We start from the raw sequence: 27,495 nt of genomic DNA, 5'->3' as shown, positions 1-27,495 counted from the left end.
TGTTCCAGCATTTCAGAGGAATTGTCCTTCGAAATCTTTTGTCTATAGGAAGCCCAGACAACCTGCTAGAGGTAAGAAAGTTTCTAAGTGGATTTTCCCAGATAAACCCTCTTGGAGTTCTAGGGGCCAAAAAACTTATTTTTGTGGCAAATCTGCTGTATCTGACATCTAGCCTTCCCGCCCCCTCGTCCTGATTCCTCTGTCCCAAAGGCTAACCCTTTCCTTCCCTGTTTGGCAACAGATAACCACAGATATCTGTGTTCTCTCTGTCATCCAGCATGTTTATTTTAGGCTTGGAGGTCCCTTCCTCCATTTTTTGTGTCTCCCTCTGCCTTCTCCTCCTTACCAGCTTCATCTTCCTCTGGTCCTGCAGGGTGTGGTGGAACAGGGAACCATGTAACTCTTTCCCTTGTCTCAACAGAGAAAAGTTTTTTATTCCAGAATGTTTCTGGTTCCCAGGAAGGAGGAGTTGTGGAGGTCCATTCTAGGCCTCTCTTATCTCAACACCTTTCTCAAAGTTCCTTCCTTCAGACCTTTTTTTCCTCTTTTGCATCCTCAGGCTCTTTCTGGTCTTCTTGAATTTGAATGATCCTGTTCACCCTCTGTTCAAGAAATGTTTGTTTCTCTGTTCCCTCCTCTCATTATTAAATGTTCATCGTGTTTCACTGTTGCAGTCATTACTCTTGGGTTATCCTGCTGGCAGGCTACCCTCAGTCGGCCAGAATTCCAAAGTCCAGGTCCGGCATAGGTTGCTGTCACCTCTTCCCTGACGTCAGTGCGCCAGGGGTATAAAAGATGCAGCCGACGCCATTTTCTCCAGTCTTTCTTGCCGCGCGGTGCCCGAAGCAAAAGCAGTTCGCAAGTGCCGGTCGATTTCAGAACCAAAGTCTTCATTAAAGCTAAGTACCCCGTTGGGGAAACGTTTTTCTTGCTCCAGACCGATGTCAGAAAAAGTTAACAATTGTATTTCTTGTGGGAAGCAAATACCTCATAAGGATTTTCACTCTTTCTGTATCCCTTGCCAAGGCCCTGATCACAACGTTGCTAGTTGTCGGTTTTGTGCTAGATTTAACCAACGCACTATTAAGCGTCTGTTCAATTTTGCATTTCATTACTTTGGCCGAAGATTTAATTATATAATGCCGTCGGAACAGCCGACAACCGGAGTTTACAAAAAACGCAAGGACAAGGAAAAGGATAGGCAACCGAGGTCCAAAACCGATGATGAGGCCTCTGCTAGGCCAGTCGCCGGTTCTCAGTGAGGCGCTTTCGCAGCCCCTGGTGCCCGCTACGTCAGAGCCACAGGCCGCTTCCGACTCCCACGTGGAGCCGACTGGGCCTCTGGATACTCAAGGTATTCGATACTCGGAAATCATTCCCTCAGATGGGTCCGGAGCCGCTGAACAGGCATCGGCTTCTGAGGGTGTCTGCAGACCTACACAACTATATATTAAACCATCTTCAGCTTCAAAGACTAAAGCATCTCTAAAGACAAGGAAACAAGTACAGCATTCTCCTACACGGACTTCCATGCCTAAAAAACAGATGCTCAAAATGGCCGAAGACCTAATTACTTTGATCAGGGGCTCCCATCCCCCTTTTGATAAGAGGCCTAGGCAAGAGCCGGAGTATGATTCTTCTGATCAGGTTTCTATTTCCTCTGATTCCTCTTCTGAACAGGATTATTCCATGCTTCCCTATGAGGATTCTGATGCTGAGGAATCAATTCCTTCAGCCTCTCCTCCTGAGGAATATTCTTTTGGGGAAACCCTGCATACCATGAGGGAGCATTTCCACTGGGAGAGCCAAGATTATTCTGAATCTAAGAAAAGGCTCAAAGACTTTCTGCTACTTCCTCAGCACAGACCCCTTGCTATTCCACCTGTTCTATACATTGTAGATGTAATTTTAGAGTTCGGCCTGTCCCCTGACTCTTTACCCCCTGCACCTGCTAAGCCAGATACTACAGGGTCCCAGATTCTCATAAATTCCATATAAAACCCCCCCTGCTTACCCAGAAAGTATATCTCAGGGTCCCAAAGGGGTTGAAGCTTCCACTGCAAAAAACCCTGTCCCCTCTGGTAGGGATTCTAGGGCTCTAGACAGATGGGGAAAAAAGTTTACACTTCTGCTACCTTGGCTGTAAGGGCTTTAAATTGTCAGTTTTATATGCTTAAATATCAGCAATATTTAATGTCACTGCTTAAACAGAAATTGTTGACAAATACTGAATGTTCAGAGAACAAGGAAATGCAGGATTTATTGCATGCAGCTGAACAAGTGGGAAAGCATACTTTGCAATGTGGTTATGATTTACTGGAGGCCTCTTGCAGGGCCGCTGTTACAAGATCTGTTATTAGAAGGCATGCTTGGTTGAAGGAACATAATCTGCCTGATCATGTTAAAGCAAAATTATTAGATGCCCCATTACAGCATGATACTTTGTTTGGTACTAAAGCAGAAGAGGTGTTGAAAAAATGGAGGATAAAGCTAAATCCATGCAGACAGTCAAGGATTTTTTACAGGTACAGCCACTCAGGTTTAGCAGGAACTGGCCTAAAAATGTGTCCTTTCCAGTGTCAGACAGACCACAAAGAGGCAGATACAAGCGTCCCAGAGGCAGATCCCAGCCCCAAGGCTCATACAGGCCTAAACATTGGGGTGCTCCTACCTCCAAAAGCGGAGAAGACAAATCACAACCTTACAGGAAACAGTCCCAATGACTTTCCTCTGCCAGATCCAAGCACTTTTCTTTTGGCAGCCCCCTTAGGGGGAAAACTAGCACTTTTTTTCATCAAATTGGCAAATGGTTACCCAAGTCAAATGGGTCCTGAACATAGTGACCCAAGGCTACAGGTTCCATTTTCACACTCTACCAAGGTCAAAAGGTATGCCAGACCTGCCACACAATCAATGGGCAGAGGCACAAAAACAAATTACAGCTCTCATGGACATGAGAGCCATTCAGCAAGTACCACAACAAGAGCAGGAGCAAGGATTTTACTCCAGACTTTTCCTAGTGCCCAGAAAGGACAAAACCTGGAGACCCATACTGGACCTATCTGTACTAAATACGTTTCTGGAAGTTCCAAAATTCAAGATGTTGACTCTACAGCAGCTACTGCCCATGCTGGGCAAGAAGGCTTGGCTCGTAACTTTGGACCTAAAGGAGACATACCTGCATGTCCCAATCAGACAATCATGCAGAAGATATCTCAGATTTATAGCAGGCTCAATGCATTATCAATTCTCTGCACTGCCCTTTGGCTTATCTACTGCGCCCAGGGTCTTCACAAAATGCCTGGCACCAGTAATTGCATTTTGCAGGCAAAAAGGAATTCAAATATATCCCTACTTGGATGACTGCCTTATTCAAGCAGAGAGCAAGGACATTCTTCTAAAGCACCTGGAGTTTGTAAAAAGACTACTAATTTGCGTAAGGTACACAGTAAACGAAAAGAAATCAAAACTAGTACCCTCTCAAGAGATAATATTCTTGGGTGCAAGCTTGAATACATCTACCCAGATGGCTTATCTCACACCAGACAAACAAAGGCAACTGACTCACTACTTTCAAATGATGGCAACAAAGATCCAGCTCCCTGCAAGAAAAATTCTGCAGGCCCTGGGTTTCATGGTATCTTGCATTCTACTAATTCCATATGCCAAACTGCATATAAGGAAACTACAATGGTATCTAAAAAGTGTTTGGACTCAGCATTGTCACAGCCTAGAGACCATCTTAACCTTGATTCCCCTGCCTACAACAGGAGTTTCGATGGTGGCCACAGGCCTGTCACCACAGCAAGGGACAGCCTTTCACCTTACAGCCAGGCAGACAATAACAACGGATGCATTGGATTACGCCTGGGGAGCACATATGGCAAGAAAATGTATTCAGGGCACGTGGTCCAAGGAACAACTGCATCTTCACATCAATCAAAAAGATATGCTAGCTGTACAGAATGCCCTGATAGCCTTCAAGGACCTAATACATCCAGGACAATTATTAATAAAGACAGACAATACCACAGTTATGTGGTACATAAACAAGCAAGGGGGCACACATTCCTACCCCCTATGCAGACAAGCCATGACTTTGTGGAACACAGCACTGACTTACCAGGTACATCTGCAAGCACATTTCCTGCCAGGAACAAAAAATACACTGGCAGACGAACTAAGCAGAAATCTCATGGATCCTCACGAATGGAAGCTAAATCCACAAGTGTTCAACATGATAACAAGGGAATGTGGATGCCCGGACATAGATCTATTTGCCTCCCCTCACAATTGCCAATTACAGAAATTTTGCACGAGGACCTATCACTCTCAAGCATGGAAAGTGGATGCTCTATCTTTCAACTGGAAAAATCTGACAGTCTATGCCTTCCATCCGATGCCTCTTCTCACCAAGTTGCTTCTAAAAGTCAGACAAGAGAGGCCAAAAATGATCTGGATTGCACCAGACTGGCCACGCCAGCACTGGTACCCAATGCTAAAGATTTTGTCCCAAGGCCCGCCTTGGCCTCTACCTCAAATCCCTCATCTTCTGACACAGCAAAACAATCAGATTCTGCACATTCAACTCAGAACCTTAAACCTGACAGCATGGCAGATAATGTAGCCACTCAGACTGCACCTCTCTCTAAAGCTGTTATGGATGTAATTTTGGAAGCCAGGAGACCCAGCACTAGGAAATCTTATGCGGAAAAATGGAAGAGATTCTGTGCTTGGAACCAGGCACAAGGCCTCGACCCACTGGTCCCTAATATGCCTCAGAGTTTACAATACCTGACTGAGATGTTGGACAAAGGCCTATCTTTTCCTTCTATTAAAATCCATGCCTCTACCATTTCAGCTCATTACAATACGGATCCTCCTATTTTTTCACATCCTCTACTACGACAGTACCTCAGAGGGGCAAAGAATATAAGACCCCCTAGGAGAGCACCAGTACCTACTTGGGACCTCAATTTTGTTTTAGAAAAACTAACACTGCCTCCTTTTGAACCAGCCAGCACAGCTGATCTAAAATTCTTGTCATGGAAAACTGCTCTGCTCCTAGCAATAACTTCAGCAAAAAGAGTTTCAGAGTTGCAGGCATTGATGGCTGTGGAATCTTTCCTCATTTTTCACCAGGACAGGGTTTCTCTAAGGACGAACCCAACATTCATGCCAAAAGTGGTCTCCAATGTGGCCTTAAACAAGACTATTCACTTGCCTACTTTCTACCCAAAATCCCCAGAATAGAGGAGGAAGACTTCTGCACTCTTTGGATATTCACAGGCAGCTACGATTTTACTTGGACAAAACAAAAGCTTTCAGAAAAACTGAGCAACTGTTTGTAGCATATGCTGCAGGATCACAAGGAAAACTTATTACAAAGCAGACAGTCTCCAAATGGATAGGACACTGCAACCGCTTCTGTTATGCACAACATGGCAAATCTGTGCCTAAGGGCATTAGGCCTCATTCTGCCAGAGCAGCAGCTACTTCAGCAGTTTTCCTCAGAGGGGTACCAACCAAAGACATTTTAGAAGCTGCAACCTGGAGCTCAGTGCACACTTTTATCAAGCACTACCACCTACCTCTCTACTCCATATCCAGAGCAGGCTTTGCCACTGCAGTTCTGCAGGGCTTGTTAGCCTCGCCAAATCCAATCTAGACCCAGCCACCTAAGCTTTGGGATTCTACCCAAGTGTAATGACGGCAACAGTGAAACACGATGAACATAGTACAGTTGTGTACCTACCATAAATGTAGATATTAGAGTGTATTCACTGTTGCAGTCCTGGTTACCCTCCCACCATCCCCCTCTTTGCTGGGACTATTCTGTACTTCTCAACTGTATACACCCTATGTGGTGTATTTGCTTTTAGAAGAAGAAAATGTTTTTATGACATATGCATGGTTGTTGCATATTTTTATCTTTACAGCATTCGTATCTGGGGGCACCTGACATCTGGGGCAAGAAAAACTGAAGAAAATGGCATTGGTTGCAACTTTTATACCCCTGGCGCACTGACGTCAGGGAAGAGGTGACAGCAACCGATGCCGGACCAAGACTTTGGAACTCGGGCTGACTACGGGTTGCCTGCCAGCAGGATAACCCAAGTGTAATGACTGCAACGGTACACAACTTTACTTTTCTGCTTGCCTACCTTGGGAACCCTCCCCCCATCATCTTTTAACCCAAGTATGTGTTGCAGAAGTTTGCCATCTTTTGAACTGAACTTTTGGTATATCCCTCAGACTTGACATGCAAAACTACCTTAGTCATGGCTGTTACACCTTTCAGAAGAGTATTAGAACTGCAGGCGCTCAGCAACCATTTCTCATCATCTACAAGGACATGGTAACGCTTTGCGGCATTTCCACCTTCATGCCTAAAGTGGTGACAGAAATTTCTTTGAATCAGCCCTTTGACCTCCCTGTGTTCTGTCTTACCCCACAGAATGAGGGAGGAAGGATCTTGCAAACACTAGGTGCATATGGGCAACTGTGATTCTACTTTAAAAAGGGTAGGGAAGGCATAGCTACTTCTAACAGGTAAATATCTAATTAGCTGGCTCATTGCATCTCATTCTGTAATTCTTTTCATGGGAAGAGTGCACTTTGGCATATGAGGGCCCACATCACAGGAGAGCAGCAGCCACTACTGCATTCCTTCAAGGAGCTCAGAAATAGCTACCTGGTTGTCTCCTGCTTCTTTTGCAAGTATTGTAGTTTGGACCATATCTGTAGAGCCAGAGCAGGATTTGCCACAGTCATGCTACAGGGTCTGCTGGACACCATACCTTCTCAAGACTTGTCCGTCCACTGGGCATTAAGTACTGGGAATCTTTGCATATGTTACTATTACTGCAGCAGAAAACTGTATGAAACCTCTGTGAAAAACCTCACCAGTCTAAAAACTCATGGCTTATAGGAAAAAAAAAAAAAACACTAGACATGTCCCTGTTGAAGTACGACATTCTCCAAAAGAATGTAGTGGTGGAAAGAGCCTTTGCAGTGTCACACAACAGAAAGGTGGTTAAAAATGAAAGTAGGACTCTTAGAGGTGCTTCTTGCCTGAAGATATCTCTTTCTATGTCAGCCTTCAGGGGTGGTGCCATCGGTGGGGGATGGATCACCACTGGGGGCGTGGTCTAGAACATTGCCTTGCTAAACAAGTTTTACCTGTTTCAAAAAGATACAACAGCTGTTTTAATTGCATCTGATGAAAGATACCAAGTCTACTAAAAAAATCTTACACTTTCTACACTACAGTTATTTTTCTTTGTTATAAAACCAAAGTATTGCCTAGGCGTGGATATCACCTTCCAGCAAATTACATTCTCAGTTTAAACCATTATAAACTGATAAAACATGCTAGGTATGTTGACCTATCAATAAATACAAAGACAGAAAGAGAGTCTCAACTTTCTGCAGCCGATTCTGCTGCGCTTTTGTGTACCGTCCTCAGATCTGTTTGCAGGAGTTGGGGGTCTACATTCATGTGTTGATTCCTGTAGCTGATCATTCAAGTGTTAGATGTGTTCATCTAAAATGGGTTAAGGAGACTAACGATCCAGATTTTATTTAGTCTCTTGTAGTTGATGTGGAGCTCTCTTGGTAGTTATTTAGCCAAATAAGAGATACTCCTGTTTATACTGTTGAGGGTTATATCTTTAATCTGTTTTTCTTTCTTTTCTTTTTATGTATGAACTGATCCAGGTTACTGAGAATTACAATATATATACATACACAGATGTACTGGTCATTCTCAAGTTTAGTAAAGGTTGTGGTATTCTAATTTCCTAAAGTTCAATACACAGTTAATAGAAAATGAGGTATTCAGGCCTGGTGGATTTCTTGACCTGAGCTGAATCTGCCATTCTAATTCCTACTTCTGTAGTTTGTCATTTCTGTTGTCGTTCACATCTTCATATTGGATCCTGTCAATGACATAAGTGAAGGTGTTGTGTCCAACGTTTTCCTTAGCAAGCTTGTCCAAGTTGTTGGTAGGGGTGCCTTGATGTATGTCGATGCAGTGATGTACTTTCCTGGTCTTTATCTTAATGATAGTTTTCCATCACATATAAAGCTGGACAAAGCTTGCTTTGTGTTCTGTAAACAACAGTGTCATAGTTGCAGTTACTGTATCCCGTGTTTCGAAATTTCTTCTGGTTGTTTGGGACAAAAAAAAAAAAGGGGTCTTGGTTGCTCATGAATCTGCGATAATTGCAGAAAGGTGGGCTGCATTGATAGGTGCCTTTCCTAAGTTGCAAGTTTTCTACTGGTGCTCTTCTTTCTACATAAGACCTTATGCTCTTGTTTTTATTGATGGTAATGGCTGGTTTTGGGGGGAGGATCTTATTCAGAGTCTTGTTCACGCTAATCATGCACCAGTTGTCCTCAGTTGCTTTATTGATGTCATTAAAGTCCAATGAGTAGGTGAGGGTGATAACTAGTCCTGCACCTGTCATCATCTCTCTGTTTGGTGAGGTTACGGAGATATGTCAGTCTGGTCAAAGGAATGTTCAAACTGAGGTCATTATTTTTTTTGAGTAATGATGGGTGATTTGTTTTATGATTTCCTTGGTGAAATGGTTGCAATATCCTCGGGCCAGAAAGTCTTTTGTAGTTCTGTGATGCTTTTTGTGAATGATTCTTTTTCCTTAGTCACTCTTGCTATCCTCAGTCCTTGTGATTTAATTGCATTCATTTTTGTTCTCTGTGGATGCATGCTGCTGTAGTGGAGTACCAGGTTGACTCAGGTGGGTTTTCAGTACAAGCCATTGGAGATTAATCCTGTCTTCAGATTTTTACTAATCTGGATGTCCAAAAAAATAACTATATGGAGGCTGTGGGTGGTGGTAAAGTAGGGGAACCTCGTGGAATTGATGTGTTACAGAAATTGCTAAAGAAGGTCCTGGCTCCCATTCCAAATGATAAAGATGTCATTGATAAAGTGGCGGTAACAGGCCATCTGATGGTAAAAGGGGGAATGTTACACACATTCCTCTTCCCATTTTCGCAGTGCAGTGTTAGCCAAGCTGGCAGCCATGGCTGTTCCCCATTACAGTCCTGGTGGTTTGTTTAAAATATTTACCTTTGAATTGAAAATAGTTGTTGTTAAGCAAAAGTTTTAGCAGCCTTCCTATGGATTGTTTCCCTGGGCAGGGCTTCTCACTCCTTGTTTTGAGCTTCGGTTATTGCTTGTATGCAATAATCATGTGGGAGGACTGTGTACAATGCTGTGACATCAGTTGTGACTAGGATGGAGTCTTTGCTCATTTGGAATTCCTTGATCTTAGGAAGTCCATGGAATCCAATATGAGTAATTTGTTGCTTTTTGGGTAGTTATTTCAAGTTAGGTTTGGTGATAGAGTCAGCTTTGGCTATCACCGGTCTGTAAGGAGGGTCAAGTTGATTCTTGTGGGGATTGGGAATGCCAGATTGCTTATAAGTATTTCCTTGTTAAAGTTTGTGATTTCAGTTAAGATCTCTTCACAGGCATATTTGATCCTGCTCAGACCTGTGTTTTCATAATATGTAGGGGTTTTGAGCATATTCAGGAATTTAGTGCTATAAGCCGATGAATTGGTGGCCAAAATGCCCCTCCTTTGTTCCTGTTCAGGATGCTACTTGTTTTATCTTTGCTTAGATTGATCAGTGCTCTGATTGTCTCCTTGTCAAGGTTGTAAAATTTGCTCCTAGCAGGTTTGTTCAGTGTCTTACAGATGTCTGCCTCATATTTGTTCTTGAAAGCGGTGATGGTGAGGTTGGGAGGAGGGCAAAAATTGCTTTTTTACAAGGATAGTGGGTGTATTGAAGTGAGTGAGGTTTCTGCTGTCATGTTGTTTTTTTTTTGCCATGAAAACATATTTTTAGGTTGTTTCCTTGTAAAGAGTTTCAGATCAATGATTGTGCCTACCAGCTTGCTCTTTTGGAATGGTATGAAGGTCAGTCTTCTATTCAAGACTTTTTCAGTCTTGTTTAGTGGCTTTGTGGAGTGGTTCCAAATTGTGTGTTGTTTTTTTTGTTCTTCCGGCCTTTCTGCTGTTGAAGGTGTCAGGAGAAGGTGGCAGAGATGTTTCAGGTGTCTATTCCCCTGCAAGCTTTTGTTTTTCCGGTGCTATGTTCCTTGGGGTCTGTTCATTTGTGGTTGGTATATGTCTTGTGAGTAGGAGCTTATGGTGTAGGTTGTGTAATGTCCTTCTGCTGCAGAGTACTGTGTGGTATCTGATTCAGTTCTTTCTGTTGGTCCTTGTGTAAGCTGGTATTCCATTCTTTTGGGTTTGTTGCAGGGGTTCATGGCAGGGGGTCTAGTTTGGATGCTTTTTGACGCATGGGAAAATCATGGATTTCCTACTTGCTGGTGTCAATTACCGCTGTTCCCTGTTGAGGAATATGGAGTAGTGTTGTCTATAATGGGGCCTGTGTATGCATCTCCTTCAATACATGGGAGTGTTGTGGGGGGTCTTTCTGACCTGATCTAGTACATCTTGATTTCTCTCTCACACTCTCACACTCTCACACTCTCTCACTCACTCACTCACTCACTCACTCACTCACTCACTCACTCACTCACTCGTAAAGGAACTTATTGAGCCAGGATGGTTGTGCTGTCACTAAAGATCATAGAGAACATTGAAATGTAGATCTTTGAGTAGATTTGGTATCTTTCACTAGATGCAATTGAAACATATTTGTTAAGTGTTTGCAAACAGGTAAAACCTGTTTGGCAAGGCAGGGCTCTAAACCGCTCCATCAGTGGTGAGCCACCCCCAACCGATGGCACCATTTCTGAGGGCAGACATATCTCGAAGAACAACCCCTCTCTGAACAATTGAAATAACTGCGTGTTGCTACAAGCTTTAACACATTATCCATGAAGCACTCATCTGCCTGTAAAGTAATATTTACAAATAGAGATATCTTCAGAGCAGCTTTGAGAGTCCTACTTTCATTTTAATCACTTTATGTTGTGTGATACTACAAAGGATCTTTCCACCACTATATTCTGTTAGTGAATGTGGTACTTTAACAGGGACCCTGCTAGTTTTTCGTTCCTGTAAACCATGAGATTTTAGACTGCTGAGGTTTCTCACAGAGTTTTTTTTTTTTTTTAAGTTGTTTCCCAACTACAGGAAGGGGATTTACCTCCAGGGTTTGGTTTGGAAGCATTTGTTCAGAAAACTATATGAAAAGCATAGTCCACATGCGACGGCAACTTACCGCAATTGCAGATGTTCAGGTATGTTTCCTTTCCTTTAGCCATATTGGGTTTGGGGTGGGGACTCAGTCATCCACCCCTTCCTTTCCTCTATGCCAGCCCTGAAGATGTTCCCACTCCCCTGCTTAACATAGTATCTGGAGACAGGGCTTTGGGGGGGGGGGGTCTTTTGGGCTGCCTTGCTGAGGGGCATATGCCACCTGTGCGGCTTGTGCCTTTGTCTCAGCCCAGAACCATGGAATTGACGCTGGCAAGAAAGAACTTGAGATGATATGGGTTTAAGTCTCTTTTGTAACACAGAACTGCGAACATCCAGTTGGAAATGGTGTCTGCTCAGCCAGCAGAAGGGAGGGTGAAAAGCTGTAAAAGTTGGACCAGATATTGGCCTTCTGAGGCAGACGTCCAAAATATTGTTACTACTGCAGCAGTGTACATACCTGCATAGCTACAAGCTCTTAAAAACTGTACTTTACCTCACCATTAAGAAATAAGTTTCAGAACAGTTGGCCTTCTGTGATCTGGTGGAAGGCAGGACTGTAGCCCACTACAGGCTGGTTACGGATTCTTTGAAGGGAATTGTTCACCTTGGAGGGAGCCTGTAGATGGAGTGATACTTGGACTTAATGACATATATTAGTTTGCTTATCATTTGAGCCATTAGTCTGCTTATCATTTGAGCCAGCTGTTTCACTGGATCAGAAACTGGAGTCCTGGGAAGTACCTTCTGGTTGCCATCACTTCAGTTTGGGTAACTTTTTAGCTTCACATTTTTACTTGTGAAAAGCCCTTTCTGTCCTTTCATAATAAGAACAGGGTGTCTTTGAGAGTGGCTTCTTCCTTCCTTAAGTAATATTGAGCTATCACTCAGCCAGTTTGCTTATGTCCCACTGTTTGGATCTTAATAAAGAAGAGTGCGTCTTCCATATCCTTAATGTCAACAGCTATTAGCATTTCAGCCTAAGTCTGTGATTGCAGAAGGGCATTAAAAATATTAGCTTTTCATTTTGTTTGCTTCTTGCAAAGTGGATGGTGAGTGAAGTGCTCTTAGGTTGAATTATGTACTAGCCCGTAGCCACTGCTTTCAACAGATGTGACCGTGGTGAATTGCAGTGCCTAGAGCTTGTTTCACAAGTGTGATAACTGTATTCAGCAATGGCCTGACCAGCAGGTTGTTTGTTTGGATCTCCACTCGAGAGTACAAGATTGAAGCAGGAATTTACTAAACTTAGATATATATATATATATATATACATACATATATATATATATATATATATATATACATATATATACATATATATATATATATATATACATATATATATATACATATATATATATACATATATATATATATATATATATATACATATATATAATGTGTATTTATTAGCATTCATTTACTGGAAAAGTCCAAATGGGCCATGACAGACTCCTTGTCAGCAGATACTCCGGGAGAAAAGCAGCTGACAAATCATCAGTACTTTTATGGGTAATGAAGGCATAACGTTAGTTCAGTACGCGCAAATTACAAGAATAAAGGTAAAGGAGTTTTTACCCTAATTAAAGTGATTTGGTTATAATCACGGGTGCATCACAGCATATAGTGAGTAAGTGCCTTAGTGCATATGTGTTGTTTTGATTTAGTATTTATTTGGGCCATTTTTAAATAAAAACCTTTGTAATCTGGTTTTATTAAACCATGGCCCCAATAAATTTAGTGTGGTCCATCATGACGTCACTGAAGGCAGAGAGTGTACTCCGTAAACTTTCATGGGCCCACCACTGAGCATGCACTTCACGCTTTTACTACTGTGATGTTACTGAGATTAAAGATTACTTTTAAGATCAGTGGGATGATTGTAAGGAAAGTGCTAATATGAAAAGCTTTCTACCCTCCAAGTCAACTGCAAGACACATTTACCAATTCTGCGAAAATGATGTTCGGCACTTCATGCACTACCTGATGTGCAAAATTAGGGAATTATTTATGACTAAATCACTTTTAAGACACAACCCACCAATGTTCTAATTCTGCTTAGTTATGTAGTGAAATATGAGGTAAACCTACTAATGATCTAACAGAGTGGAAGAGCCCCAGTCTTATCTTTTCATTTTTATGAAGTAGTCTCACTGTCCAAAGTATATTCTTACATGATGCATCTTACTTTCTTTTCTCGCACCTCTGTTACTAGGCAAATGGAATCTAGCACAAAATATACCCCTTTCAGCATAAATTTGTTTCTCCTTTGTCAGTTTAGAGCTGCATTGTTTTCCTGATGGATTACAAAATTAGTCCTGTCAGTATGAACGATTCACCAGACATCTGTAGTCTTTATGAAAAAATTGTTCTGTGCAATACATTAAAAGAAAGACTTATTCATCATTTTGGTTCACAGGAATCTTGATGACTTCTAGCATCCATTGGTGTTGCATTAATCTGTACTGTATCACTTGGGTACACAGGCTTTCATAGAACTAACATGTAGAGAGATACGAGACGTATAGATGATAATACAGTCTTCTTCCCTTAAGAAAAAATGCTGTTATATGATTAATTCTGTTGACTTGATGAATTGTACTTTAATCAAAGAATCTTGTGTCAGAGGTGTAAGGCTGGATTGTACATTCCACTTTGGTAGGGGAAATATTTGTGCTGTCAGCTTTAGAAAATGTCATTTGGACAGTGCGTAAGTACTTCCCACACTTCAGGAATTATTATCGCTTCATTCTTTAGCTGATGTTTTTGTCTGCCATGCTATGCCAAGTTACCTCAGTGTGCTACATTTCCCTTCCTCCTGTGCACTCCTGTAGAGTACAGCAGTATAGTTTGTATGGATGTAGATGTAAACCTGGGAAAACTTTAGCTGGCTTTGAAAGTACTGGGCTGTTTAATTGTTAAAATACCTTAGTTTCTGTGTCAGGACTGCATAGTGCAGATAGACAGAGGAGTAGTCCTCCAGTAATCATATAGTCCATTGATATGTATTGTGTAATATTCACTATTGATTGTTGCTTTGTTTCCACGAATATTGTCAGATGCGAGTAGCAGTGAAGACCTTGCAGAAATTGAACTGGTGAGTCTTCTTGAGGATGAACTGCCCCATTACCAGCTCAGAACGGATTCCTTGTACTTGTACCACAGTGAGGATTGGGTCCCACCTGCTTATCCACACAACTCCTCCACTCCCCGTGGGTCAGTTGTAGCAGAAGAGCCCTTCAAATACATGGGTAAGTACTTGTTAAAGTATGTCTGTGGTCATGTCTGCAAGATTGAGGTAAGGTTATAAAGTGAGTAATTTGTTTGCTTGGAAACATTAAATGGTTCTATTATATGTTGTGTGTAAGTGACCCTGAGCAAATCATTTTTTTTTAGGGGTGTATGTCATGTCTACAAGTTTAAAGCTATCACATAGTCCAGCAGTGCCAAAACTGTAATTATTAAAGTGTGTTGTTATAATGGCACACTTTCTTTAATGTATTTCAGTTGTCCATGTGTATGTAGATGTCCTTCATGGATGCATCTGCAGTCATAACAAATGGGTTGTCCTGTCGTCAGGCAGCCCTTCGGTCGGCCGGATTCCAAAGTCTGGGTCCGGCTTCGGCTGATGTCGCACTTCACCCGACGTCATCTCTGCTGGTCTTCGGGTATAAAGGCATCAGCCGACGCCATTTTCCTCAGTCTTTCTTGCCGCGTGGCGCCCGAAGCAGAAGCTGTTCGCAAGTGCCGGTCGGTCAGATCCAGAGATTACTACTACCGAATACTACTTCGAAGACTTCTAAAAAGCTAAGTACCCCGTTGGGGACTCTTTCTTGCCTCAGCCGATGTCAGAAAAAGTCAATAACTGTTTAACTTGTGGGAAACAAATACCTCATAAAGATTTCCACTCTTACTGTTTGCCTTGCTTAGGCCCAGACCACGACGTAGCAGCCTGTTCGGCCTGTGCTTCCTTCAACCGACGAACGCTTAGGCGTCGGTCGGAGTTTGCTGAACAGTTTTTCGGCTCAGATTTTGCGTACATTATGCCGTTGGATCCTCTGACTACCCAAATTGTTAAAAAACGCAAAGAAAAAGACCGACAGTCGCGTTCCGCGGGTTCGGCCGAAACCACGGTTAAACAAGCCGCGAGTGTCTCGGTTTCGACCGAAACCGAGAAAACTGGTCAATCTTCAGCCGAATCCATGACTACTACTGAGGCTCCTGCTACCTTATCTGAATCAGCCTCAGAAATTTTGCCTACAACTGTGGTTCCTACTGATCTATCAGACACCATCCCCTTGGATATCTCTACCCCAGCACGTGGTGCTGCTAGGCCTCCTGCAGCCATGTCTATTAAGGCCTTTGCCAGGGCTAAAGCAGCCAAATCAGCTAAAACAGTGCCTGTTAAACCACCCTCACTCAGGCCCACTTCTAGTTCTCAAATGCTTACTCTGGCAGAAGATTTAATATCCTTAATTAGGGGATCCCAATTTCACCCAGACAGGGCCTCTCAGCCCCCAGAAAAGAGACCTAGAGCAGAGCCCCCCGAGCCTGTGTCCTCTGATGATTCTGCGGATGACTCAGACATTACAGACCAGCCAGAGGCTCCTTTTTCCAATTATGAAGATTCAGATGCTGAAGAATCCATTCCAGCTACCTCTCCACCAGAGGAATTCTCCTTTGGGGAAACCTTACATGCCATGAGAGAACAATTCCAATGGCAGGGACAAGATTTCTCAGATTCTAGAAAAAGGCTTAGGACTTTTCTGCACTTACCACAACATAGGCCCTTAGCTATACCTCCTGTCCTATCTGTTGTGGACGATGCATTTAATGATGTCTGCACTGCTCCTGATTCTTTACCTCCAGCCCCTGCCAAACCAGATAGATTTTACAGGGTGCCAGACACTCATCACCACCTATACAAGGCCCCACTTGCAGACCCGAAACTATATCCCAGGGGCCTAAGGCAGTAGCCTCGACCACAGCAAAAACCCTATTCCCTCTGAAAGGGAATCCAGGTCCTTAGAGATGGGGAAAAAAGTCTACACCTCTGCTACTCTCTCTGCTAGAGCTTTAAACTCTCAGTTTCACATGATCCAATACCAAGAGTTTATGCTTGATCAGTTAATTAAAAAACTGTCCTCTGATGAATCTTTAGATAAGAAATATGTATTAGAAATGGTAAATAACATCCAACAGGTTAGTAACCATTCTTTAAAATGTGGCTATGATGCACTGGAGGCTTCATTTAGATCAGCCATGACTGGCACAGTGATAAGAAGGCATGCATGGTTGAAAGAACAGGTCTTGCCGGATCATGTTAAAGCTAAGCTATTGGATGCTCCTATGGATAAGGCCAGTCTATTTGGGGAACCTGCCCAGCAGGTAATGAAGAAAATGGAAGAGAAGGCAAAATCTGTACAAACAGTTAAAGATTTCCTACAGGTTCAGCCCCCAAGGTTTAGCAGGAACTGGCCTGCCAAAAATTGGTCCTTTCCTGACTCCACAAGATCCCAAAGGGGCAGGAACAGACGCTCTAGGGGCAGAAATCAATCCAGAGAAGGTGTCTACAGAGGACGACAGTGGCAAGGTAATAACCGAGGCACAGACGCAACCACTGCCACTGCAACAGGACAATCACAGTGACTTGGCTCTGACTCCGCCTACCAGGGAGCAAATAGCAGCACCATTAGGCGGAAAGTTAGCCTTATTCTCGAAAAATTGGCACTATATTACAAAAGACAAGTGGATTTTGCAAACCATAGACCAAGGCTACCGGTTCCACTTCCACACTTTACCAGTAAAAGAGGAATACCAAACCTGCCCCAAATCAAAAATAGAAGCCCTGCACCAGACAGCAGAATTAATAAAGATGAGAGCTGTGGAAAGGGTACCAATAACAGAACAGGGCAAAGGATTCTACTCCAGACTCTTCCTAGTACCAAGAAAAGAAAAAACTGGAGACCTATTCTCGACCTGTCCATCTTAAACACATACATCATTGTCCCAAAATTCAAAATGCTGACCCTACAGCAACTTCTTCCCATGCTGGGCAAGGAGTGTTGGCTGGTAACTCTAGATCTCAAGGAGGCATACCTGCACGTCCCCATTCGACCAAATTGCAGAAGATACCTCAGATTTCTTGCAGGATCAGAGCATTATCAATTCTCAGCATTGCCCTTTGGCTTATCTACTGCGCCCAGAGTATTCACAAAATGCCTGGCATCAGTAATCGCTCACTGCAGAGTACAGGGAATCCAAATTTATCCATACCTGGACGACTGCCTGTTACAAGCGGACAACAAAAGCAAGCTGACAACAGATTTACAAAGGGTCATTTACTTGCTACAAGCCCTGGGATACACAGTCAATTTTCAAAACTCAAGACTGATACCATCCCAGACAAGAACCTTCTTGGGCGCGGAATTGGACACAGTAAAACAGATGACATTCCTAACTGCAGAAAAACAAAAAGAACTCCCTCTTTACTTCTTGGCATTAACAAAGCAGAACAAACTAACAGCAAGAAAAGTTCTGCAGGCCTTGGGCTTCATGGCATCATGCATAATCTTGGTCCCACATGCCAGACTGCATATGAGAAAGTTACAGTGGTACCTAAAGAATTTATGGTCTCAACACAGGCACAGCTTAGAAACAGAAATACCACTAATCCCATGCTTAAAACAGGAGTTCCTATGGTGGGCTCGGGCATGCCAGTCAAACCCAGGCTTACCCTTCCACAACTTTCGAGCAAACCAAACCATCACAACGGATGCCTCAGACCTAGGATGGGGGGCACACATGCTGGACAAATGCGTACAAGGACTGTGGACTCAGTACCAGCTGCACCTGCGCATAAACCAAAAAGAAATGCTGGCAGTAAAACTGGCAATCCTAAAATTCAGACCATTCCTCAAAGAAGGCCATTTGATGATAAGGACAGACAACACCACAGTCATGTGGTACATCAACAAACAGGGAGGCACTCATTCTTACCCCCTATGCAGAATGACTTTGGACCTGTGGAATCTGGCTCTCGGCTACAACATCCAGTTACAGGCAATATTTGTACCGGGAAAAGAGAACACCCTAGCAGACATTTTAAGCAGAACCACCTCGGATGCTCACGAATGGATGCTACACCCGGATATCTTCAAGGCCATCACAAAGAAATGGGGAATGCCACAAATAGATCTATTCGCTTCCCCACAAAATCACCAGCTCAAAAAATTCTGCACAAGGACATTCCACCCACTTGCATGGAAGGTGGACTCTCTATCCTTCAGCTGGAAAGGCCTGACAGCATATGCATACCCACCTCTTCCCTTGATGCACAAGGTACTACTGAAAATCAAAGAGGAACGTCCAAGGATAATTCTGATAGCTCCGAACTGGCCAAGACAACACTGGTACCCATTGCTGAGGAGCATGTCTCGGGAGAAAATGTGGTCAATACCCTGATGCCTCTGATGTTAACTCAGAACAACTACAACATCATACATCCAAACCTAAAAACCTTGCAACTGACTGCCTGGAACATCACATAGCAGTAACTAACCCAGACCTTTCACAAAGGGTTAAAGACATTATCCTTGAAGCCCGCAGACCTTCAACAAGAAGGAACTATGCAGGAAAATGGAAAAGGTTCGTCATTTGGAGTACTGAAAGAGGAAAAGATGTGTCGAACATAGATATTGCTAACATTCTGGAGTACTTGGCAGAGCTTCTACATACAGGCCTGTCCTACTCCTCCATCAAGATACATGCATCAGCTATTTCAGCAGAATACAGCTTTGATCCTCCTGTCTTTTCACATCCTCTACTCAGGCAGTTTCTCAGAGGGATCAAGAATGTAAAACCTCCTAGGAAACCACCATTACCAGCATGGGACTTGAACTTTGTACTAGAAAAGTTGACACTCCCTCCGTTTGAACCAGCAGCAACAGCAGATCTACAACACCTGTCATGGAAAACTGCTTTCTTACTGGCTATTACTTCAGCAAGGAGGGTTTCGGAACTACAGACCCTAATGGCAGTGCAACCCTTCCTAATCTTCCATCAAGATAGGGTGTCCATGAGAACTAATCCTACATTTATGCCTAAGGTGGTATCCAGAGTGTCTTTAAACCAGGCAATCCACCTACCTACCTTCTTTCCCAATCCACAAAACACAGGTGAAAGAATAATGCATACCTTGGATGTACACAGACAGTTACGCTACTACCTGGACAGAACCAAAGGTAACAGAAAAACTGACCAGCTCTTTGTAGCCTATGCAACAGGAAGGGAAGGAAAAGCAATTTCCAAACAGACAATCTCCAAATGGATAGGAAATTGTATAAGATTCTGTTACTCCTACCATGGAAAACCAATTCCACAGAACATAAGACCTCATTCTACAAGGGCTACAGCCACTACCACAGCTTTCTTAAGAGGAGTGGCAACCAAGGACATTATTGAGGCGGCTACTTGGACCTCCGTGCATACATTTGCCAAGCATTATAATTTACCTCTATATTCTAGATCCCGAGCAGGGTTTGCCACTGCTGTACTGCAAGGGATCCTGACTACACCATAATTATTATTCCTCCTCCCCTAGTTTGGCTATGGTATTCTACCCATTTGTTATGACTGCAGATGCATCCATGAAGGACATAGTACAGTTTTGTACCTACCATAAATGTAGATGTCCGAACTGGATAGCATCTGCAGTCAGGATTACCCTCCCTCCTTCCCCTCTGCGGTACTCCTAGGGTATTTACCCTCCTAATAGCTAGCTGGGGGGGGGTCTCTTATGGTGTATTTGTTTGTATATATGTACATACATGTTTATTTTTTGTGTTTGCCTTCTACTATTTTGGAAACATTGGCATTTATCCAAAATTTAGCTTTCCAAGAGGGCAATTGACATCTGGGGCAAGAAACACTGAGGAAAATGGCATCGGCTGATGCCTTTATACCCGAAGACCAGCAGAGATGACGTCGGGTGAAGTGCGACATCAGCCGAAGCCGGACCCAGACTTTGGAATCCGGCCGACCGAAGGGCTGCCTGACGACAGGACAACCCATTTGTTATGACTGCAGATGCTATCCAGTTCGGACATCTACATTTATGGTAGGTACAAAACTGTACTTTGTATTACAATAGCATAGTTGCTGAAAGCAAAAAGTGCAGGTGAAGAGGTTTAAACTGAAATATATAATCTTGTTTCACATCAAAGTTGGCTTAGCTCAAACTCTGTAGATCATACCTACAGCTTAATCAGCTGCTTTGTACAGCAAATGTCTACAGATTAGATATATATTTACAAAAATAAGTAGTTTTTTTAAAAAAACTTATCAATGGATTATTTGAATACTTTATAAGAAGTTTTTAAGTGTAATAATGCATAATTATTTAAGTATATGTTTATATAAGTAGGAATGTATGATTTAATTGTGCATTTAAAAATGATGAATTTTTTAACAAAATGCCATTTCCTTTTTAAGAAATTTATGGCGGGAAATTAGGCTATTAATTGAGTGATTATTGAATAATCAACACTGTATAAAATGAGTGAGTTACAATGATAGTATGTATTCTGAAGAAGTTCGGAAGGACGAAACCTAGGTCAATAAAGCAGTTTTCGTTACATTGTTCGTGTGGTGGCTTTCTGGAATTGGTTGGTACCTAAAGTTTTGTTTTGGAGCCTGTTTTCATTTCCTTATTGGCATTGGGCTAATCTCACCTTGCTTTCAACAACAAGTTGCAGTTCAGTTTTGGTTATTGGTTTTTATGGCGAGCGAGAGTGGTCCGGTAGATGTCGGGAGTATGTTACAGCATATCCAAGCAACCTTACAAGAACATTCGGGACTTATCCAGCAATTGCTTACCAGAGATACGGTGAATTCCACGCAAGTAGGGAACAGTTTGGGGTTCCCATTGACACAACCAACGCCACCTAATTCCAATATTCAAGGTAATTTTGAATTTGGCAATAAAGAACAAACTGTAAAAGATTTAAGCAGCTGGAAAAATAACAAGTATAACTTTTCAAATGGTTCTACTAAACAAACCACAACAGTAGAAACCATGTATAATATACAACCAATGCAGGATATGCTTAAAATATTTGAGAAAAAACTGTTTAAACTAAAACGGACACAATTAGAAAATAGTTATCTGTTGCGGAATATTGAATTGGGAATTATTCCCAAAGGTTTACGGCTTTGGAGGTATCCAAACGGCTGTGAACATCATGAGAATATGCTTAATGATTTACACGCATTTTTCGATAACTGTGGCATTCGATTGATGGAAATCATAATTAAATACAATGATATCAAAATATCAGCATTATTTACTGAATTAGAAGAATTAAACTGTAACATATCTAAAGACCTTTTGTTTGAGCATGTTTACGATCAATATACACACATCATTTCAGACGTATCAACATGCTGTGACAATATTTTTCGGAAGAAATGTTACAAAATTCAACAGGACCTTCAAAGATATACTAAACATCAAACATATCCTAAATTGTCTAATTCAAACAGTAAAAACCATAGCAACGCTCAACAACAGCATAATTTGGCCGTAACTGATGACGTCAATCCGCCGTTTGAGGGTGATGACGACAACAACTACACAGAAGGTGAGGAGAGTACGGAAGAAGGCGTAAGGCGTTCGGATCGTCTAAGGAACCATCAAGAAGTGAATAACCAGCAAGAATCTCACAAAACAGGCACCAGACCTAAACAGACTTTTTTGGGACTTAACTGCGGGCAAAAAACGGAGAATGTAATCCATACAACTTGTGAAACAGGGGGAGTACGGACACAATTGGTTCCTTCTTCAGAACCTTATGTACTTTCTACATTGGTATGTCCGGAATATCATCACCCCATTGTGAAGTGGCATTCTATAGACGTTTTGTTGATGATGTCTTTGTTTTATGGAAAGGCAACGTTGATGAACTGAACATATTCCATGATACTATAAATCAGCTTACAGGATATCTTAATTTTAGTATGAATTATTCTAAACTTAGGATTGAGTTCCTTGACCTATATGTTGAGAAATTAGATTGTGGCCTGATTAATACAGGGGTCTACAGGAAACCATGCCACTTTAATACATTATTAAAGCGTGATAGTATGCACCCACAACACATTTTCAGAAATATCATTAGAGGTCAGGGGATGAGAACTTCTAGACTCAATGCCACCGAAGCAGGTTTTTTGACAGAAGTAGATGACTTGAAATTGAGGTTAGAGGAACGTGGCTATGGCTCATTAGAGGTTGACTCCAACCTTGCAGATATTAATGTACTCAGATCTAATAGGGCTGCACCATATTTTGGACCAGCCGTCAATGTTGAAAACAATGAAATAGAGAGAGGTAGAGATGGGGGAATATCTCATGTTAGAATCTCTCTACCATATAGTACTGACTGTCCAGCTATTAGGAACATAATTACCAGACACTGGCCTATTCTCTGTACTGATGAGTTTATTGGTAAGATTGTAGGCACTAAGCCTTCATTCCTGTATAGGAACAAACTTAATTTAAGGAGAATGCTCTGTTATTCTAAAAGAGAAGAACAGTCTATGGACTCGAAGTTCACTAAACCCTGTGGACATTGTAAATATTGTAATTTTATTGATAGCAGTATTCATTTCCAACATCCTGACTTACACACCAGCTTTAAAATACAGGCTGATGTTACTTGTGAAACTATTCATATAGTTTATCTGTCAGTATGTCAGGTATGTAATGCATTCTATGTTGGAAAAACGAACCGTCGTTTTAGAGACAGGATACGCGAACACCTTTACCACATTAGAAAAGCCTCAACACATAATGCTCTAGCCAAACATGTGATTCAAGCTGGGATTGAACACTACTTTCTGTTTAGGGCCCTCGAAACTATTAAGCCTAATATATGTGGGGGTGATATCAGGAATCATACAGAAAGTAGAGAGAGTGGATGGATAATTAGACTGAGAGCAGATAGGGGCTCTGGACTAAATGAGAGAGCTTCTATTAAGCCCATACTAAAGAAACGTAGGAATGTGAAATGCTGAATATAGCATTTTTATTTTTATTTTTATTTATTGTTTAGTTTTATTCAACACTTATGGTTTTATCCATGATATTCTACATATTGTTTTTATATACATACCTTTGCATATACTTTTTTATATATTTTCTTGTATATGCACACACACATATAGTTCTATTCATGTACAGTCATTAGGATTGTTGTTTTATATTAACATGATTAATTGTTGTATCTGATAGGCTGATGGAGACTGTATTTTACTTATATATAGCCTCTATGTATGATGGTCTTTGTAATGTGATCTGAAGAAGCTCTATCATATGAGTGAAAGCGCTTATCCGACCTGCAGTAACTTAATAAAGCTTTGGATATATACCTAAGAAGACTGGACTTGATTTAGAGTGACTCTGTGTCGCCTTTGCTCCATTTTTATTTATTCATAATTCAAATAAAGACCGTAAAATGAAATATGGAAACCAGTTTAACTTAGAAAAATTTGATAAACCACCATTTTGTGTAATGAAACTACATGTTTAACTCCGGAAATGAATGCAAATATGTTTGCTTTTGTGTTTTAATGGCTCTGGTTCCTTGTACTCCCACTGTGAGAATAACCGCTAAGCATAGCTCCATGGCCATACTATCAGTAAAGGAAAGGGAATACTTTTTTGTTTGAAGTACAAGTGCACCCTCTGTTGGTGGGGAGGGGGGTGCACAGTATCTGAGACAGTTTGGCCAATTGACCTTGTGTTGTCATTCCAGTGGGCACTGCAGAAAGCTTTTGGGTCCTTCTAGGAGTCTTCTTGAAAGACCCACAAATTGCAAATATCTTCAGGGTCACTGTGAAAGCTGCATGAGAAAGTCCATCAGTTAGGCAGTCAGACTTCCACTTAAGTGGTCAGCAGCCATCCAGAGACCTTGGCTGACTTCTTCTGAATTGAAGCAGTCATGGGATCATTTGTCCCTTGATCTCTTTGCATGGAAAGTGATCACCCCAGACAGATGGGTGAAGATGACTATGTAGGGGTTACAGAATACCTTTTCTCATGTCCCCAGTTTTTCCAATCTCCTCTGCTTCTGGATGTTCTGTATTGTCGGGAAGGAGTAGTACAAGTGGCACATTTGCACTGTGCTGGATATTCATTTAGTTGCTCCATTTGATGAGACTAAACAGCTTTAAATTTAAGCTAAAGTACAACACAGTTTTGAGTGAGTCATTGAGTAAATAGGTCATCTGTTTGATTGTTGGTTGGATTAGGTAAATTATGAAGTTGTGTGGAAGTCTGAATGAATGGGACTGCAGTGATGTATGGTGTTTAGTTAGTGAGGAGCCAAAACGGTGCTCTTATTGAATGTTGTTGAATTAACCAGTAGTTGCAGAAGTGTACTGGTTTATTCAATGTTTATAGGAAGAGACTGCAGATGGGTTTGCCTGATGAGGTGGTTTGCTTGTGTGACAAGTAGTAAACAGTAGTACCTGCCACACTACAAATGTGTGAGATTGTCAGTAAGACAGAAGAAATGGTGCAGCAGAATTTAGATTCCTGGATAAAACATTTGGCTCTTTCATTGCACTTACCTAATCCCAGAAGTGATTTGCATTCTCTGAAGCATTTGTTTGCTTTTCTGGTTGAGAACTGTTGTGTTATCAGCTCTGAGTCTTAACCATTGGGCACTGCATATTTCTTAATTGGACAAAAAATATGACAAAGAGGTTTGCGTAGGCCATCATTTTCAGTATTTGTATTTCTAAGTCCGTGTCATTGTACATCTGAAATTAGTTTTCTTCTGTCTTTGGTAACTGTGGTTGTTACCCAAAGAATCTCTTGTAGTAGTTCTACCAGGTTTTAATGCATCTCTGGTAAGTATATTGTGGTCAGGGTACTTGCTACTTTTAGGTTATTGTCTGGTCCATGTATTTCTTTTAGATCATATTTCTGTAAATTAAGCAACATCCCCTGCAGTCTGGGAGGTGGATTTTATAGGAACTTTCTGAATATGCTCTCCAAAGTCTTGTCATCTCTTTCCACATGAACCTCCATTATTGTGGACATATTCTTGGAGTTTCTGGCATCTGTACTATTGCCAACACTTCAGTTTTTGCATATAAGCATATTGCTTATGTATACTTTTGCATACTCTTTGACTCATGGACATCTGGGCTGTTCTGTTAAGAATCATGACTCCTGTACCATTCTTAGTGGCATCTGTTTGTAACCTAACTATAGCTGGCTTATTCACGACATAGTGTTCTATCTGTTGTACCATCCTTTTACTAGATTCTTGAGTATTTAGAAGTTCTTCTCTTATCCATTGCTTCATTCCCAGGCTGTGTGTTACTCTTAACAACTTTGAGTGTCATAAAAATGACTAAGTAAGCACACTTTGCAAGATATTCCAACAAATAGTTGTAGTACCTGCTTGTTTTCTGACAAGATTGTACAACTGCTCAGATTTTTTTTTTTTTTTTTATGAAACAGGTGGAGCCATGTATTTCAGACTTGGCCCTCTTGATTTTACATTTGCTCTTATTTAGAGTGAAATTATACTGTGTCAATTTGTTCAGCAGCTGTATCAGTATCTTGTCATGTTGTTTTTGTGTTTGATCCTGCAATCGCATATCATCTGTTTTATGTTTGCAACACATTTCAGTCTTTCAGTTACTTGGGCACAACTTGGAATGCTACTGGCACTGACGGACTATAGAATGGAAGTTCAAGGAACGTGCATCTTCCTAACATCATATTAAGTGCACACCATGTACGCATATGTGAGCTTTGAGTTTGTTTTAACCAGCAGAAACCCTGGTTTGTATCCAACAGTGAGAAAAAATGTAAAATTTGGCATTCTTTAGACAATTTCTTAACATTGTTTAGAATGTAAGCAGTGGGCAGAGCAATCACTTTAGTCAGCTCTTGTGGATCAGTACAAATGCAGCAGTTTCTTTTCTTCTCACCATTGACCATACTATTCACTGATTCCTGTAGCTGTGACTGCTTATCAGTGACTTATAAGCTTACCAATGTCTATAGCTCTTACTATGTATTACTTCTGAGAGTTTCTGACACATCAGGTTTTTATGTATGTGATATTCTTCTAGTAAGGTTCTTAAGCCTGTGAATAAATCAACCTAGTCATTTAGGATTGTGGATTTGCACATACCTTAGATTTCTCTGTGTCATTTGCTCTGTTATTAGTGTAGCTCACCAAATTCAGACTTTGGCTCTGTTCTGCATTTCAGTATGTACTTATTTGTAGTCTTAGTACCTTATTCTCTTGTAAAGAACAAATGTCTAATTGCAACTGATTTCTGGATTGAATACAATTACTGAAGTTTTAATGCATCTTTGTCCTCATCTATAAAAGAAAAAAAACATTTAAATACCTCTGTGGCTTCTTATTATTTTTAGGTGTGTTGGGTAATCCTCTTGCACTGAGAAAGAAGTCAAGTTTTAGAATTAACTATTTCCCTTTTCAGCCGGGTTTACTTTTACTAAATGTATTCCAGGTAGTTAGTTGCAGCTGAGTCATATTTTGACTGAGAAAAATACACCTGATGTTGTTAATCTTCTTACCATTCATCACTGATGGGTTCGGTTCTGAGCCCTCTGAACATAGTCGGCCTTTTAAGTAAGCTAGCGCCATCCAAAAAGATCTCAAGCTTAGTCACTACCCAGAATGCCATTCTCCCTGTTACCTCAGATCTCGTTTGCCACGTAGCCATAAAGCCGCATTTCAGCCGAGCTCTCAGCTAAGTGAAACTTTTTGATATTTGTTTGGAAAATTTTAGATATCTTCATATTTTATTAAGCAATTAGTTTTTCTAGTGTCTTTTCTTCTGTCTGACCTTGGTTTTTCCTCTCTACCTGTAGTTACCGTTGGTACACTTTCAAGTACTATTGTTGGTATGGTCTTTCCTCCCTTACCCTTGTGGTATTTCTTCAATACCATAGTTGGCATTGTTTAACCTATTAGCTGATTTTATTCAGGTGTTTCCCTTCTTTTCTCTATCATACCAGTGTATTGTTCTATTTGTGACTTTTTTGAATGGAGTTGACTTTGATTATAGTTAGATTGTACAGTTGGCATGTGGTGTTTTTTTTTCTCTATCAAGATGTCAGCTAAGAAGGGTACTTCAGGTTTTAAGCATTGTACTTCATGCAAGGGCAAGTTACCTAACAGTGATTCTCATAATGACTGTGTATACCGTTTGTGGGTGTCCCACCTTTCAGTGCAGCCTC

At 41.4% G+C, this 27,495-nt stretch overlaps 1 protein-coding gene across 1 annotated transcript in view; it reads left to right on the top strand.

Annotated features, from left to right (window-relative positions):
• The window catches only part of TRAK2 (trafficking kinesin protein 2), a gene marked incomplete in the record, with an annotated part of 1,082,163 nt that overhangs the window by 102,735 nt on the left and 951,933 nt on the right, over window positions 1-27,495 (top strand). Inside the window, 1 exon segment of the mRNA XM_044060504.1 lies at window positions 14,264-14,455. Within this exon segment, the coding sequence (XP_043916439.1) occupies window positions 14,264-14,455 (192 nt within the window).

Source organism: Protopterus annectens, chromosome 2.part0 (genome assembly GCF_019279795.1).
Source record: "Protopterus annectens isolate FY-2018-M chromosome 2.part0, PAN1.0, whole genome shotgun sequence".
NCBI lineage: Eukaryota > Metazoa > Chordata > Ceratodontiformes > Protopteridae > Protopterus > Protopterus annectens.
This window is presented reverse-complemented; position numbering and strand designations above follow the sequence as displayed.